Source organism: Labrus bergylta, chromosome 7 (genome assembly GCF_963930695.1).
Source record: "Labrus bergylta chromosome 7, fLabBer1.1, whole genome shotgun sequence".
Lineage (NCBI taxonomy): Eukaryota > Metazoa > Chordata > Actinopteri > Labriformes > Labridae > Labrus > Labrus bergylta.
The window spans coordinates 27,769,000-27,785,720 of NC_089201.1; the positions used below are offsets into that span (position 1 = coordinate 27,769,000).

At 41.3% G+C, this 16,721-nt stretch overlaps 1 protein-coding gene across 9 annotated transcripts in view; it reads left to right on the plus strand.

Annotated features, from left to right (window-relative positions):
- Positions 1–16,721, plus strand: part of mef2aa (myocyte enhancer factor 2aa) — a 62,612-nt gene that overhangs the window by 38,672 nt on the left and 7,219 nt on the right. For 3 of the 9 annotated variants that reach the window (XM_065957282.1, XM_065957281.1, XM_065957284.1), the window contains exons 4-7: positions 7,726–7,860; positions 9,126–9,348; positions 11,083–11,142; positions 16,500–16,684. In XM_065957282.1, the coding sequence (XP_065813354.1) occupies positions 7,726–7,860; positions 9,126–9,348; positions 11,083–11,142; positions 16,500–16,684 (603 nt within the window). Of the gene's footprint in view, positions 1–7,526; positions 7,659–7,725; positions 7,861–9,125; positions 9,349–11,082; positions 11,143–16,499; positions 16,685–16,721 lie in introns of all 9 variants that reach the window. The other 6 variants (XM_065957283.1, XM_065957285.1, XM_065957287.1 and 3 more) reach the window with 3 other exon arrangements.

Consider the following 16,721-nt stretch of genomic DNA (forward strand, 5'->3'; position numbering starts at 1 on the left):
TGGCTTTACCTATGACTCAAATGATCAGGTTTGTACTTTCCAAACCCATTATGAACCCCATCTTAACGTTTTATGATGGCTCTGCTCTCCATCGTGATATGCTTGTTACCAGGATACCGCTAAGAGATTTTTGTTTTTAGCACATGTTGTATGTCATTTACATCAGAGCTTTTTTCCACCCTCTCAGCTGTATAGCCAATGTCTCATGAATATCTCTTAAGAGGGCCTCACATGAAAGGAAACACAAGCCAAAGTGTGTTCTTCTAAACATTAGTTTCCTTTGAAACTAATGAGTCAATACTCAAATGTCTAAATTAGGATATCAAAAATCTGAAACTTGAAACATGCAGGTTTTTTTTTTTACACCAAAGAGAATAACACACATATGTTTGTATAAAGCTAGACTTAAAAAAAAATGTTTTTTTTTTCAGATTCTTCTCAAAATTGTGAGTTTTTTACTTCAGAATATTTTTTTAAATGTTATGCTTTATTTCCTTGAGGTCTCTAAAAATGTCTGGCCTGCAGTCCCTGTCCCTGACCTAACTGCATACAACTTACACACATTAAGCCATTAATGAGCCTTAATTAAACCTAATTGACTGGGCTATATCGCAAGATATAACACAAAATAAATGTAATGTCAGCAAGTACTTTAAGTCAGTGCTTTTTCGGGGAAGAGTAAAGCTTATAACAGAAGACTGATGGCATCTTATAATGTTCTCAGTGATTTTCAAAAACTGTAAACTAAACCACAAACCAGTCAGTGGTTTGTGTTAGTACCGTCCTAATGAAATAGGTCAGACATTGAGCTGACCTAATTTGGCTTGGTCTGTAAACAAAGTATCGCTTTTACTAAACATCTTAAAGATCATTAGAACCACAGGCCGTGAATCCGCCCTCTGTATGCTCTTCGCTGACCTTGCAGGCCAAACGCCTGAAATGAGACCTCGCGTTCAAACATGGCGGCTTCTGTGAGTTAGCTCGTGCAACAATCAGCTTGCCCTTGTGCCCCCCCCCCCCCCTCTCCTTCCAATATGCGCGCTGTGCGGCCAACCCCTCCTGCCCAGGGGCGAGGACAGAGCAAAGCCTGCTGGGATAAGGGGGGCTAGCTGGCACTGTGCCACCTTCCCCTCGCTGCCTGACCTGACTGGGGGCAAAGAGGGAGGCTGCTGTGTCTCAGATTGATGAGGACAGGTCTGTGGTCCGGGTATAGAGTGTTGCAGAACAGACGTCCTGCTGGCACATCCTGCCCTCTCTGCCACTCGCCCCCCAACCCTCCGTACTCGCCTTATCGGAACTCCTAATTGTCCTTATGAATATTTTAGAGGCAAGCAGGAATGGGAGTTCAGGGTTGGGGGTATGGTTTCAAGGGCCCTGACAGCTAATGATCCACTCAATGACCATAGAGAGGGAAAGAGAGAGAGATGGGAGAATGGGCGCAAAGATGGTTGGAAAGATTTTCAATAATCTATATGTTAATGTTTCAGTATGGATTGTCATTTCTATACTTTTTTAAAAATGCGTTCAACCTTTTATTAAGGTGGAGTGTGAATAGTACATGTATATGTTCTTATTGTTTTTCATTGGTAGATAATGATGACTGTAGCTTGCCTGTCCTCATTTTATAGTTTAATTCCCTCTTGTCTATACACAAAATTCACAGTCGGCTGATTGAGGCAGTTCTTTCTGACTGCGGCTTCTAATAGCTTTGTCACATCAGTCATTTACCACGCTGTCAAGAGGTGAGAGCTATGAAGGGACTGCACACTGCACAGCACGGCCTCAACAGTTACAGCATGAACGAGTCGGTCCAGTGAATGGCACAAGAATACCATTCCTTTGTTCCCTCGTGTATCCATCACTGCCCAAGTGAGCGTGTTCGTGTGCAAGCTGTTTACTTTAGACGAATAGATCACTACCTGTTTGACTCTGAACCAACAGTTCTGCTCCATTGACCTTTTCAACATGGTGTTTATTTTCCCTTTATTTCATGCTTAGGGTCAAATTATATCAACTCAATTGCTGGCTTAATGTCAGACCACTGGGTCTCCAGGTTGAGAGTCCTTCAGAGTTGGATATCTGACACAATTATTATCCTATCATCCCTTCATCTTCATTTATCAGCTACCAAAAGACAATGAAAATCTGGAGATGTTAAAACTGGCCATCTTTCAAGTTCAACATATATGATGACCCTTTAGCTACAGGCGGACCAAAGCTAACGTTACATTCTGCTACTAACCTGGTAATATTATCGTTAAAGGCTTTATATGCGATTTTTTGATCCAGCAGATGTCGCCCTTGAGCTCCAGCATGAAACCAAAACAACTCGCACTGCATTGTTGTGTTAGCATGCTAATGCTAGTGATCTTTATTATGCTGGTATCTTCACACTGCATGTAAATTTACCTGAAATGAGCGTGATCTAGAAACACAGTTAAGCAGTGAGTACAGTATGTTGTTCTTCTTTTCTCTAGTCCCTCAATTAAACAACTTTTATACACGAGGGGAGGAGTCAGCCGGCCGTCCTGGCGATGTAAACAAACTGAAGATAGGACTCTGAAAACTCTGAAAGCATCACAGACAGTGGGACTCGGGTGTTACACCCATTGTAGACAGTCATGACTCACAGAGTTATTTTCAGAGGATATACTTGGTTTCTACAAGAACAATACAGTAATTATAGTGACACAATAGGGATGTAATAAATTCCCTAGCTAATGTAATATTTAGTAACATAATGTAGGCTAATATACTGTTCATTGAATAAGTGTAGGACGACATAATGTGAGCTATAGGCGTAGTTGATGTTTGTGGTAACTGGTGGGTTTTACTTGAACAAATGTCCCTCTGGATAATTAAGATCTTTATTTTCAGTTTAGGGAGAAGTGGTGTGATGAAAAACATGGTCAGATCCTCATTTATATGACTTGTAATATAGTAGTACGGCATTATTACAGCTTTCTAGCTTCCCACCATGAGTCTGACGTAAAAAAAAAAAAAAATGGCCACCATTTGAGCATAGGAAATTGTCATTTCTGTGTCAGGTGGACTTGAATGTCACTCTGTACTTTGCTTTTATAACAACTCCCAATACAACAAATTCCAAATAAAACGCAGACAGTCATGTTGAGCACTTTCCCCCTCCCGCTGCTCTTCCTGTCCACTGAGTAAGTAGACAATAGAGACAGCTGAAGGAAGGACATGAATCCAGCTTCATATCCTGATATCAGTCCACTCAGTAATGTGCAATGGTTATGAGATTAAACAAGATATGTCTGGGAATTACAGAAGTTTCCCTATCTAACAGCCCACCACTCCCAACTCACAATATGTGGTAGGACACAGAGAAAGAGAGGAAGCTCTCTACATTACAGTAACCTTGTGCTTGACTATGGCATACAGTGCTTAAAGAGCAGCCAAAAAAGGCTTTTATTCACCTCAAGTGAAGACTACATCACCACAGGGGGAACATGCTGGTAGTGAAAGTCTCTTAAGATGTTATATAAGAGCAGAAATATTCCTTACCAGATAAAAGCCTTCCTATCAGCCGCCTCCCCATGCTGATTTCCTAGTGCGTTTACACTCAAAGAAGCCCTTTGATAAGCACATTAGATGGAACGGCCTGGACACAATGGTGATGTCATGAGGATTAGCACGCTACCTTGCTTAGTGTAGCGGCGGGCACAAGGGCTAATTCACAGCACTGCAGGGTGAAAAGCTGCGAGACCTGGCTAAATCGTGGTAAAGAGAGCGGGGCGGCTGCAGAGCAACCGGTTAAAATATAGCTTCTGTGTAGGAAGGCAGGAATAAACACAACATACATTAAACATTCATGTTGCACTCCACTTTAGGAACATTTTGTGAAATTTCCTGCTCCGTTGCCATTACTCTACAAACTGTCTTGCTGTTCGAGGGGCCTGTAATCAGAGCTGTGGTGGAGCAGTCAGAGGTCAGGTGGTGCTCTGCCAATAGTGAAAGCTGCTGTAAGTGAACGTTACTGTGATTCAGGCACAATGGAAGAGACTATAGAAAAAAACAGCCTCTTCATGCCTTCCTTTCAGCCATCTCCCCCACAGATTTTGTAGTTCAGCTTTTATACCGAGCCACTATTTATTTCACCCTGCCTTCTATTCAGGTACAGTACTGTGCAGTACATGAATAAGTCAAATGCAGAAAGCTCTCTTGACACAAGAGAGGGAGAACATCACAGTAAAATTGTTTTTTCAAGACTCACAGCAGCCGAGTAAATTGCTTGGGCCCATTCCACTGGAAGTACTTCTTAAGAAACAGGTGATGTAGGTGGCTTACGCAAGGGTTGAGTTTTATTTTTAATCCATGGAATAGAGTGTTTGCTTCAATTTTGAAATAAAAAGAAAAGGTGAATATTATGCTTGAGAATGAATCTGAGGTTTGGGGACAGATTGTTATGCAGGTTCTGTTTGTCTGAATTTGAATAAAATGGTTTGTAAGATTTCAGTGATGTGGCCTTTTTGTCCATACTTTAAATCTAGAGATGGATTGGTTACTATGCTGATGTCTCCTCCTTGGTTACAGCTGGGTTTGTAGTCAGGACTCAGGTGGAGATGACATTATTTTTCGTCAGGGTAAGGAAACCTCAAGGCCTCCTGCAATGGAAAACGTTCGAGAAAGAACTATCACACAAGCCAAAAGACAGGCAGACATGCACACACACATACACACACACATGCACACACTGACAATAGTGCCCGGTTGGTTTGACGTCAGCTACTCAGAGTCTCATTTTTATTTGAAGAGCCAAATATCTATCAATACAGGTTTGGACTGCTGTGAGAAAATAGCCCCTGGCCTTGTTCCCACTCATCTTTGTGAGCCTCTGAGGGCCTTGTAAATAGATTACACAAGTTCCCTTGTCTATGCTCTCTACACAGCCTGCCTTTGGTAACAAACAACCCATATCTGCCATTAGAAATGCTACTGAAAACCCAAACCTCAACTATTCAGGCTTAGCCAAATTAACTCTCCAAAGTAAAACCCCCACAACTTGACTCAACATTTGAGGGGCATTCGGTTCCGTTCAACTATTAGTCGTATACAAAAAGAAGTTCTCCTTTCAATGATTACTTTCTTTTTTGCATCTTGTTAGCTTGTCCTTTTCTAGGTCAGAGCTGTCTGAAAAGTGAAGAGCCCCAGATCAGCATTGACATGTCAGAGCAAAGCTGATCTGGGGTCGGGTGGCCTTCAGGGCTCCATGTGGTCCCTTCTACGGCCATGCCTGTGCGCGGCTGCCTCTGATTGGCCAGAACGGTGAGCCAGGTCTTGACAGGTGTTTGGAAGAGGGACACCTGTTTGGCCATGTGCTGATTTAGTGATCCATTTGCTGGGAGCTGTGGGAAGCTTCTGCGGGACGCTCATGACATGCCAAGTCATTTAACAAAGAATTTCAGCCATGCTTTCACAGGCCTTCAATGTTGTAGCATTAAAAACACCACATTGATGAATAACTCTTCACACTTCAATCTCTATAGCACCATTTTTCAAAAGATAATATGCATTGTAGTGCTTAGTTTCATGTATCACAGAGGAGATCTAAGATCTGCCTGCCCTTGTCCGCTGCTATCTGGTTCCCCTCTCACCCACTGTGCAGCCTCACCCCTCCCTACATGTCTTGGGCCAGTGGGTGCGGTGTGCTGAAGACTGGCCAGGCTCGTTGTGAAACTAGAGCAGCCCTGCCCAGCTCGCACACAGCCGTGCCCGACCAGTCTGACCAAGATATTCCCATAATGAGCAGGTTTGAGATTTAAATTTGCAGGTTGAGATCAGATCTTTGGCTCTCTGGTGGAGAAAGTGCACAGTCTAACCCCAGTAAACACAGGCCTTTCAGGACCCTAACTAAAGAGGGTTTGTTCAGTAAACAGGAAATGAACCAGCAAGGCGTTTTCTCAGAATGAGAAGAATGCCACTGTTCTGTACCACACCAAACAGTAATCCATCTTTGGTACAGTGCTGGCCATTCATTATCCAGAGGAGCTCTTTTCTCTTCTTGGCATTGCAGACAGTGAAGTCTGAAGACTTTGCGGGTGCTCTTCTGAACTTCCTTATTTCCATCAAATGTGCAAAAAGCGACACATTTCTGTCTGTGTCTGTGCAATGCATGTTGACATTACTCTCGTGCAAAAAATAAACATTGCTCAGAAAATGCATGCATGGGGATCGAGGTGTTTAAATTAAAATGTGTTAATATTATAAGAGGCATTTAAAGGTTATGGACCGTGTCTTAGGAAATGTAACTTGCACTGGGGTTGTGGTGAGCTACCCTGGGTTAGCCGCATTGTCTGCACAGACCTTAACGTAATGCCACATCTCTGTTAGAGGATGTAGCAGCTGTAGAAACACCCCCACCCCCCACCCACCCACCACCACCAGGACTCACAGACATTGCACATACGCAGCACACACTGCTTCTCACAGAGTTTCCCTTCTCTTCTCTTGCACACACCATTTTCCACTTTGTTAGGCGATAAAGAACAGACACAAGAGAGCGAGCGTCTCATTAGTTGTAGGTTCCTCTCCTCTGGCTTCACACTCTGACCCCTTGCATCCGCAAGAGTCAGTGACCTTCCTGTAGACACGAGACCTCCGAGGCAGCTTAGCAGACAGGGCAGGGCGCTGCTGTGGACCTGCAGTAGCCTGATAGAGGAACCTCGAGAGCCACACATAAATCATGTTTTGATGTACACTGCCTTGATATCTCAAGCTGTCACATGCTGTCAGCACGTCTTGTTAACACCGCTATTCAGAGCTGTAATGAGGAGCAGAGAACAGCCCGTATGAAACTGAGCAAAAGAGCAGTGTAGCTTTTATATGTTCAGTTGTACGGCATTTTTTTCCCCCTCTGAAATTGGAATCGTTTTTTTATTGCACCACAACTCCCAAACCTATGCAGTACTTATGAGCTCTTTGCTTATACAATAATTGCTTAATTTCATGCTCAAATAAGCATCTTTGACCACATTTGATTATCCGCTTTATTCTCCACATGCATTCATTGTGATAAGATCCCGCGAGTGACAACCATACTAAATTGGGACAGTCTTAAAGTGCTCTGCTGTAGGATCTCCTTATGCAGAGGTTTCTTCCAGCTGGGTGGCTCATGATGGCTGAAATGTGATGAAAAATGCAAAAAAGAAAAAACACACACTTGCAGCAAGAGAGGGAAGAACAGGAAAGGAAGGAGAGGGGTCGAGAAGGAGAGAGAAGCGGGATAAAAAAGGAGGAGGATACACTTTTAAAGATTGGAAGGATATAGAGTGACACGTCAGTTTCCCATTTCCTAATACTCTTGAGTTGAACTACAGTTTGGACGAAGCATTGGTGTAGCAGCTTTTGTGATGCAACAAAACACACAACTGAAGGACAGATTACACTTTATGCTTTTATAGACATTATTTTGGTGAGAATTTATTTATTAGGTAAAAAAGCAGCACAAACACAGAGCCACATCTTGTATTCTGTTTCTTTTCAACTGTGTAATTTCATTTCAGAAATTGAGAAACAAAGGCCATAATGACTGTGCTAGTCCCGATCCAGAGGACTGTTTTGGGCACAGCCCCCTCATGGACGACCATTTCGGCAAACTAAGCGAAGAGAGTGATTTAATGTACAAGCGCTGTGGTGTAAGTACTTCCTTTGTCCCCTGCTGTTTTGTGTTGATTCCTGTCTTTATGTTGATGTTCACTACAGGCGCTAAACAAGAAAGAACACAGAGGTTGTGATAGCCCGGACCCCGATGCCTCATATGTCCTCACTCCTCACACTGAAGAAAAGTATAAAAAAATTAATGAGGAGTTTGATAATATGATGAGAAATCATAAAATCGTAAGTACTGTAAATGCAACATCTTTGCTTGGCTTTGTGGCACACAAGGATTTTCACTCTTATTTTCATTTAACTTTTCCTCTTTTTGTTACCCCCACCCAGAACTTCTGTCAACCTCTTTCAGAACTACTCTGGCTTACGATTAATACCCCCCTTCACTGGGTGTGCGTTTGTTTATACGTTGATTTGTTCAGCAACTGATACTTTGGCACACCCTGATAAGATCACATTTCAAAAGAACAGGTGAATCGTTGCATGCATCTTGCTGGAAAGATTACACCACAGTATCATGTTATCAAAACTCAAACAGGAGTCGTTTCTCAAACACATCAGTCATGTACAGTAATGTGAATACTCGTCAGTCAGATAACTATGTTCTGTGATTTAAATACCCTTATTAAAAAAAAAAGAAAATTTACATTTCCAGTTTTCTTGATGATGTAACTTTAACAATTTCTCCTTTAACATCTTCTCTTTCAAAACATTATAGTACATAAACAAGTCATACCCCTGAACAGTTCCAGCACGCTAACAACCACACTATCATTTAGCATCTTCCCTCTCCCTCATCAAATACCACACTGGCTCACCCTTTAAAGTCCCTACAAATCTTTTGTGATCTTATCATGCGTGACAATATTGGAATTGTGCAAGGACACAGCGCCTACTAAGCAGTCATTTTCTCTATGTTCCTTACATGAAGAGCATCACTTTGCCATTAACAAACTAATGATAACACCCGACTGGCTCACTGGATAATGCTATGATGAAACGTTCTCACTGCCACCTGTCATTCTCACTTACGCTTTGCACAGTCAGCACTTTGAAGCTAAATGCAGGTGAGTCACGACTCGTGTAAGTTGTGAGTCCCTGTTTCCCCTCTCTGCTGTGCTGAGAAACCCACGACACAGTGCTTATGCATAAGACAAAAGACTGTTTCCAGTGCTGACTGCTGCAATGCCAAAGTGATCACCTGAATGCATGTTTTTTTTGGATTTGTGTTTCCTGTTTTTTCTGTGTTACAGTAGCACTGAAGATGTGTGTATTCTGTGTATGATGATTATGAAAATAAACTTTTTTTGTTGATGGTTATCAGATGTCACTCAAAAGCCCTCAAATGTTAGGCAGAAATGATTATCTTATTTTGTGATACAGCAACTGTTTCTTATATTGGATTAATAATGCATTGCCAGTCTCTGACCAACCACCTGACGTCATGTTTTTGAGTGTGTATGTAATCATCTGTGTTTGTCCTTCTGTTTTAGCCCTCAGCATTGCCTCAGCAGAACTTCTCAATGCATGTGGCGGTGCCCGTTTCCAACCCTAATGCCATGTACCAGCAAGGAGGGTCTCTGGGCAGTCAGGCCCTGGCCTCAGCCACAGTCTCCCTGAGTGACAGCGGGATGCTGTCCCCTCCCCAGGCCTCTCTGCACAGGAATGTGGGCTCGAGTGGAGGCCCCCAGAGGCCCACCAGTGCAGGCAGTGCAGGTTAGTAGTCAACAATTGTTATTTGGTCTCGGAAGATCCAGACAACTCAAAAGTTATTTTATCCGGTGCATTAAAAGCCCCTTTGTGTGTATTTGTATGTGATTACATCATCTTTTAATCTGATGTTTTCTATGTTGAAGAATTTGATAGTAGTAGTAAAATGAACGTGGTGGTCATTAGCCTAGCTTAGCATAGAAAGTAAAAAACAAACAAACAACTAAATAACGAGTCCCTCATTCACCAGAAAGCATTCGTGTTTGGAGTTTTTATAGTAAGATAGATGTAAAATATAAAGAGAGTGTGAGATAAAAAAAATAAAAAAACATGAGTGTAACATGCTGTTAGCTAACAACTAACCATAACAACCACACAAAACAACTAAACACCATAGGGGAGTTTTGGGCAGATTCTTTTCACTCAGGATGGAGCCAGACTAGTCACTTCAAACTGAAAACTTTGTTATAGTTGAAAAGAAAACACAGCATAACCACTAGAATCAGGGCCTGGCTTTTGCAAAGAAAAAAAAACAACTAACTAACAAGAAACAACTTCTTACAATCAGAAATGTTTTCACATTTCTTTCATTTCACTTTGTGATTATTTTTGATAACAGAAATTTAAAAAAGTAATGAGTGTTATTTGAGAGAGTTGCAGGCTTTACTGCCAAACTATCTGCTAGCAACAACACATAACAACCCTGAAAAAACACTACGCCTTAAACTGTTGTCACACCAGTGATATACACCAGGATAGGAATTTGCCCTCCCTTCATGCTTACCTTGGCTAACGGTCTTTGTTTTTGTTTTGTTTTTATTTACTGGATACTAAGTAGAAAGACATGGTTCTGATGTAATCGTCTACAAGAGAGGGAACAAGAGTAAGCTTGTTGTTTGAAGAGTTCAAACTTTTCTCTTCAGATAACTTTTGAATTTCTTTTGTTGTCTCTAGTACACATATTTTTTTTTTTCTTACAAAGATAGCTTTGGCTGTAAGAGGTCTAAGATCAGAAAGTCACATCATACTAACACCCTTACCCTGTTTTTTTGTGTGTGATATGGTTTTCACACCCTCTGATATGATCATCATCACACTATTGACTGTTGGAAAAATGATGTCAGGCTATGCTCATGCTTGTGTTACTGGTCTGACTCAGTCAGTCCAAATGGCTTTTGCAAGAGTCGGCTTCACTGCATACGATGGAAGAACAAGCATCAAGGTGTGAAATATCTCATTCAATTTTAACCACATATCGGAATTGGCTCACACCTTCTCATTTGTAGGGGATTTACTTCATTTCTTTTTTCAACAACTGCAATTTGATCATTTGCCAAATGGTCACAATTGTGTTTTTATTTTGAACAAATGGGGCAAACATTTTCTGTGTGTTTGATTTCTGATATGTGCTGTGAGAAACTCTATTGGATACATTATTCACAAGAGAATGAATGATGACTTCTTCAGTTGAGTCTCCTTAGTAGAGTGTTCTTTTTCCCATATCCAACTTTACAAACATAACAAACCTGCTGAACACAGCATGGTGTCGCCCCCTCTTTAATCATATATCGAAACCCCTCACCATGAGGACACTGGCAGGAGCACATGTCTCCCTTTCGTTTGCTGTGAAGATCGATCTCTGTGACATTTTCATGTCTGCTCAGGCATCTCTGTCACATGTTCTGCTAGCTTGCAGAAGGATGCAGATGGTTAATCATATCACTCTGTGCGTCTCATTAGGTGGCACACTGGATACCACAGACCTTTCAGTGCCAAGTGTTGTGGGCTCCAGCCCAGCGGGTAAGTCCTCCCGGAGAGATTCATTAGCTCTCTGTAGCTCTGCCCAATAGGCCTCCTGCTAAGCACGCGAGCCGGATAGCTGTGTATCCATCTGCGATTGGTTCAAGACATCGCCATTATCTCTGACTGATGGCGCCTTTTACAGACTCCATTCCCCCTGTATGCAAAAGGAATACATGTGTTGCTTCACCCAGCGGAGGAATTGTATGATACGCTTGTTAAATGCATGTTTGAGAGTTGGGAAATGGATCAGCAGCCTTCACACAGTAGGGTTTTTTTGCGCTTGAAACCAACCCCTGTTACCAGGCGAGGCAATTAGCTATCCAACCGACTCTGGCGGGTAAATAAACGCAGCATTTTCCTTTAAACTTGTCACCTCTGTGTAGCCTTTTCTCGTCCTGATTCCTTTCCCTCTATTGACAGGTGCATCTGTTTACCCCCACAGCTCTGGCAGCCCTTATATGGCTGGAGAGGGTCTGTAAGATGCCTAGACCAGCATAACCCTGTAGGTATTTGAGCCATGACATCCCACTAAGTCCTCAGTACACAATGACCGAACAGCCTGTCATGGCTGCTATGTGCTCTGTGAGAGACTGAGGCAGGTGGAGTTTAACTCTTTACTTGTCTATGAGCTTGCTGCTGAATGCTGCATAAAGTTACAACATGGTTAGATATTTGTTCTTATACGTTTTGGAAGTCCATAAGAATATAGGCTTACAATGGGATATTTTGGTCAGATATTGATCAGAACATATGGAGACCACCTCAGATCGGTTTTCAAAGAGCCGGGTAAGATTTAAGTTCAGGGTGTGGTGACTGCTCTGGGTAGAGATAAGATCTTCTGCCAGGGGGCGTCAGTGTTTGGCACAGTGTGTGCATGCTGCAGCTGTTGTTTGTACCAAGTGTGTAGAACAGCACAGAGACTACAGGGAGGGGAAACCTCTCCAGCCCTGCTGTCAGATGACCATTCCTGACATAGCTCTGATTTTTCACAAGTAGCAGCTATGACCACAGCAGAAGCCTTTCAAAGTGGCCAGATGGAAGATGCGCCGTGTGATATCTTCTCTCCTGTTCACTAGTGTCACCACACAGAGAAGATATTACTTACATGTACATGTACAGGAAGATTTCTTTTTAAGTTAGGGCAAAAATAGAAATGACTTCCCAAACAACCACTGTAGGAGCTATTATTTACCTACTGGCAGATTGCTCAAATTGCCTGACTTGGAAGTGGCATATGTTGATGTCACAGTGAACATTATTGGTGAGATTTTTCCAGCAGAAGTGTTTCTCTTGTTCTTTCTTAAATAAGCCATCTGCTGTTGTTTTTGTCTAGCTTTTGGCTTTAGATAATGTCTTTAAAGCTCCACTACACCCTCATAAACTCAACTCTTAAAGTCTCATTTTATAGTTTTATTACCGATTTTTTCCCCCCAACAACTCATACAATTACAGCGAATTAAAAGCTCTGATCCTTGACTTGTGAGCTTTGAGAACAAAGTTGTGGTGAACAGGGGAGGGCTTAAGAGGCCTCTCTCTCTCTTTCTCTTTCTCTCTCTCTCTCTCTCTGTGTGTGTGTCTTTCTCTCTTTCTTATGCAATTTGAGCATTACAAGCTCTTAAAACTCAATGAAAAACATGTTTGTAGGTATTCAGAGTTGAAATGTTGTTCATGTTGGATAAAACAAAACAATAATGTGAACTGTTTCGTCAACCTTATGGGCTGACAAATGAAGCCAATGCAAAAGTGCCAAAATGTGTCTGCAGTAACTTGAATGGCCACTTCCGAATGGTTCCGAACGCTATTTGATTACCAAGAACTTCCTATTAAAAAAACCCCAGCTTTACCGCAGACACTTACATGCCAACAGTCTGGTACATTTTGGTCTTAGCTTGGTTCCCCTTTCACAAAATTGGAAGAAGAATTTTAGTGTATTAACATTTTTGGATTCAGTTCACCTATGTATACTATATGAAGCCTTCAAAGTATGCGTCCTTAAGGTAGGAGTTGCTGTGGGTGACATATGGGTGCTGCGAGCTGTTTGTGGTGTTACCTCAGCATATTCAAGTCCTTAAACTTCTGGCCTTTTGTAAAAAAAAAAAAAATATTGCAACTTCTGACTCCAGTCAACAAAGATGGCGTTGGCCAAAATTGAGCATTTGAAACGGAAGTCAAAAAATCAATAGGTAATGTCATGGTGTCCATGTCCACTTTTTATAGAAAGCCTATGTGTGGTTTTTTTTTTCTACAGGAAAAGAGTTGAGGGGAAGAACAATCGTTTACCTCCTCTTCACATCCTGTCCGTTCTTAGTTTTTCTGAGACACAACAATAGGACTGTGCGTAGCGTCTATTATTAGAAAATGTGTTTTTGGAGGGCTTGATTCAACATCTACCATTTCTCAAAGACATTTTTTACCTGAACCTGACGCATGTGGGATGCTGGGCACAATAAGTCACTGTGTTTTCTTTCCCTGAACTCCAAATGAAAACTGAATGTTTCAGTTGTGAACACAAGGCCTTATGTAATGGCCCTGTCCCAGACCGTGTTAATAATTCAGGACAATGAACTGAAACTAAACAGCTTTCAGCATGCACAGATTCCTGCCAGGGAAGATTTATTGGCACTACCAGTCCGTTAGAGGAGTCTCAGTCTGGATATGGAAAGAAGTCAGACATCAGAAAAAGCCTATTGAAATGTCTCTGCTGAAAGGCTTGGTCTTAACTTTTGGCTGTTACCTTGGCTCAAATACGTCTTTGTGGTCAAAGTCTTTGGCAGTGACTTGAAAAGCAGTGTGGGATTTTATCATCATCAGACATCTGAAGTCATAATCAGAGACACTTTCTAAAGATATGCAAGTCAAATGGGTTAATCCTTTTTGAATTAGCCAGTTAAGTCAGTACTTAGTGTCTGTCTGTCTGTCTGTCTGTCTGTCTGTCTGTCTGTCTGTCTGTCTGTCTGTCTGTCTTTGCCATGTGTAGCACTTGTTATGTGTCCAGAATCACACTGTTATCAGAACACATTATGTTGGTTCAAACATAAAAAAAATTAAATAACTGAAATGTTGATAAACACAGAGTAACTACATTTCAGAATCAGTCATTTTAAATCATTCACAATGAACAACATTTCATGTAAAGCTTTGAAAATACATTTTTTATTCTTTTTTTACTGAGTCCTAATATAAAGAGGAAGTTTTTATGTACATCATGCACAAAGAACAATACTGTAGTCTTTCTCAGGCATACGGGCTATTTAAGTATTCAATTACAATTAACGTTTTTCTTCAAGTATTGTGAATGTTTTTTTATGAAGGTGTTTTTTTTGCCAGGTTCTGATGTCCTCTATCTTTTCTTTTTGTCTCCATGTTTGTAGTATTCATATAGCCATCATATGTGTGAGCAACATTACACCTTTCTCTACAGATTGATTGTAAAATATACGTATATATGTGTCCAAATCAAAAGAGCCTCTATCAGTTTCAGATGTATTTGTGTAATTATAATTGAGCTGCAGCTCAAATGCTTTGTATGTGAACATAATATAGCCATCACGTGCTGTGTAGGAAAGCAGAATGGACAAAGCATATGTTTATCCATTTTCACTATAAAAATTACAATAAGTTCAAACAGTTAAAGGACTGGCATCATTAATCGGCTGTGTTGTATTTGTATTCTGGATTTAACAGTTTTAGAACATTGTGCATGCTATCTAACAGGGTGAGCTTGTGTGATGAGGTTGAGGTACATATTGGAAATGAAGTCATCATACATGTTACAAGTAAATCTGTCCTTTCCCAGCTATGACAGGGGTGGGGTGGGGGGATTTCTTTGTCTTGTTTTTCTCATCAACAGCCTTCAGAAAGCTCTTCACATGCAATAATGCTATTCTGAATAATTACATTCCCTTACATGAAATTGTATTTTGGACTAACGTCTTATTCCCACTCAATGACATCTTCACTGCTTTAAATCAGGTTGTCTATTTTTAGACTCTTGGACGTTTACTCTGTTAATTCTGTAAACATTGTTTTCTTGCGGCAGCCAAGTCTGGTGTGATCAAAGCCAAGCGCTGATGGGGATAGCTGCTTGTATATACTGTTGATTCAGCTGTGTGATACTATTGTTGGCTTCATAACTGTTTATTTGACCGTGAATTGTTGCTGTCCTTATCTTTAGTTAGAGGGGCTATTGTTCCATTATGTTCCTACGCAAGGGCCTACTCATTGTGCACACACTTTGTGTTTCAGTGGGATACGCCACACACAATGGAGAGGTTAGCAACTTGTTGAAGTGTTAGTGATCTGTTGATGCAGTGCTAGATACCATTCAGTTTTCTTTCCGTTCTTTTCAGGATTTACACATGTATATATTTCTAAAGGATGCATTTATTTTGCCTTACATAATGCCACTGCACATCTTAGAATTTGAGTGCACTACAATAATTTGTTTTTCATAGCAAATCATTGCTTTATTTCTATTGGCGTCGATTTTGTGGAATCTGCAGTACCTCACTGCAGACCTTGTTCAGATGAGTCACACAGTATATTACAAATGAAAAAAAAAAAAAAGCTCTCTAGGTTATAAAACCTTGAAGGAGTCATATTTTTTGTGAAACCTGTCTTTTAGAAATGAAGCACTTGCACCGCTCTAACAATTCTTACAGGTCATTTTGCTATTGCAGTTTTTCCTCTGCGTTATTCTGTTTTCATTAGAATTCTTATTTGTACAAGTCTCAGTCACATCACACAACACATTGACTACCTTCTTATTGAATGTAATGATCTGCTGATGAAGCTTACATTTTGCATGCAATAGCTGTCCAGAAGTGGAGTGGGAGAGATGAGGGTGGGTAGTTCCTGAAATAAGTTGGTGGGGACTCATTCTGACTTATTGTAAAAAAGGAAATGACTAACAACCCTCCTTATCAAGTTGTGAATGTTTAAGGGATCGTCTAACACTTTGCTAATGTTTGTGTGCGCCATGTTAAAACAACATGTAGACATCTTTTATTGTTTTTTATTCAGCTGTAATGGCTTCAGCTATTTCTTTTAAGCAGTCACAGTACATTTGCCAGTGAACTGCTCCTCCTCCCATGATACGAAGACTTGACTTTGATCCAATCATTCACGATAAAAATAAAAGGCTCATCAATTTTGAAATGGACATTTTATTTTTGTAAATGTGCAGGATAATTATCCAAGTCTATTAAAAGTTCCCAGAGGGTTGGAAACACTTAACGTTGCGTGCTGCGGCAGGGAAAACAACACTGTGTGAGAGTGCTGCTTGATGACTGAGAGTGTTGTCAGTCACAGTCCGTGGTTTGATGATGTGTTTCTATCGCTGTGTACCTCTGCAGGGAACGGTTTTGTTAACCCCAGGGGCTCCCCAGGCGTCCTCAGCTCATCCAGCGGCAATGGCCTGGGTAAAGTCATGCCCACCAAGTCTCCCCCGCCCCCTGGAGGGAACATGGGAATGGGAAGCCGCAAGCCAGACCTAAGGGTTGTTATCCCTCCGTCTAGCAAAGGGATGATGCCCCCACTGGTGAGTACAAAGCACACCACTGCACACAAAAAAAAAA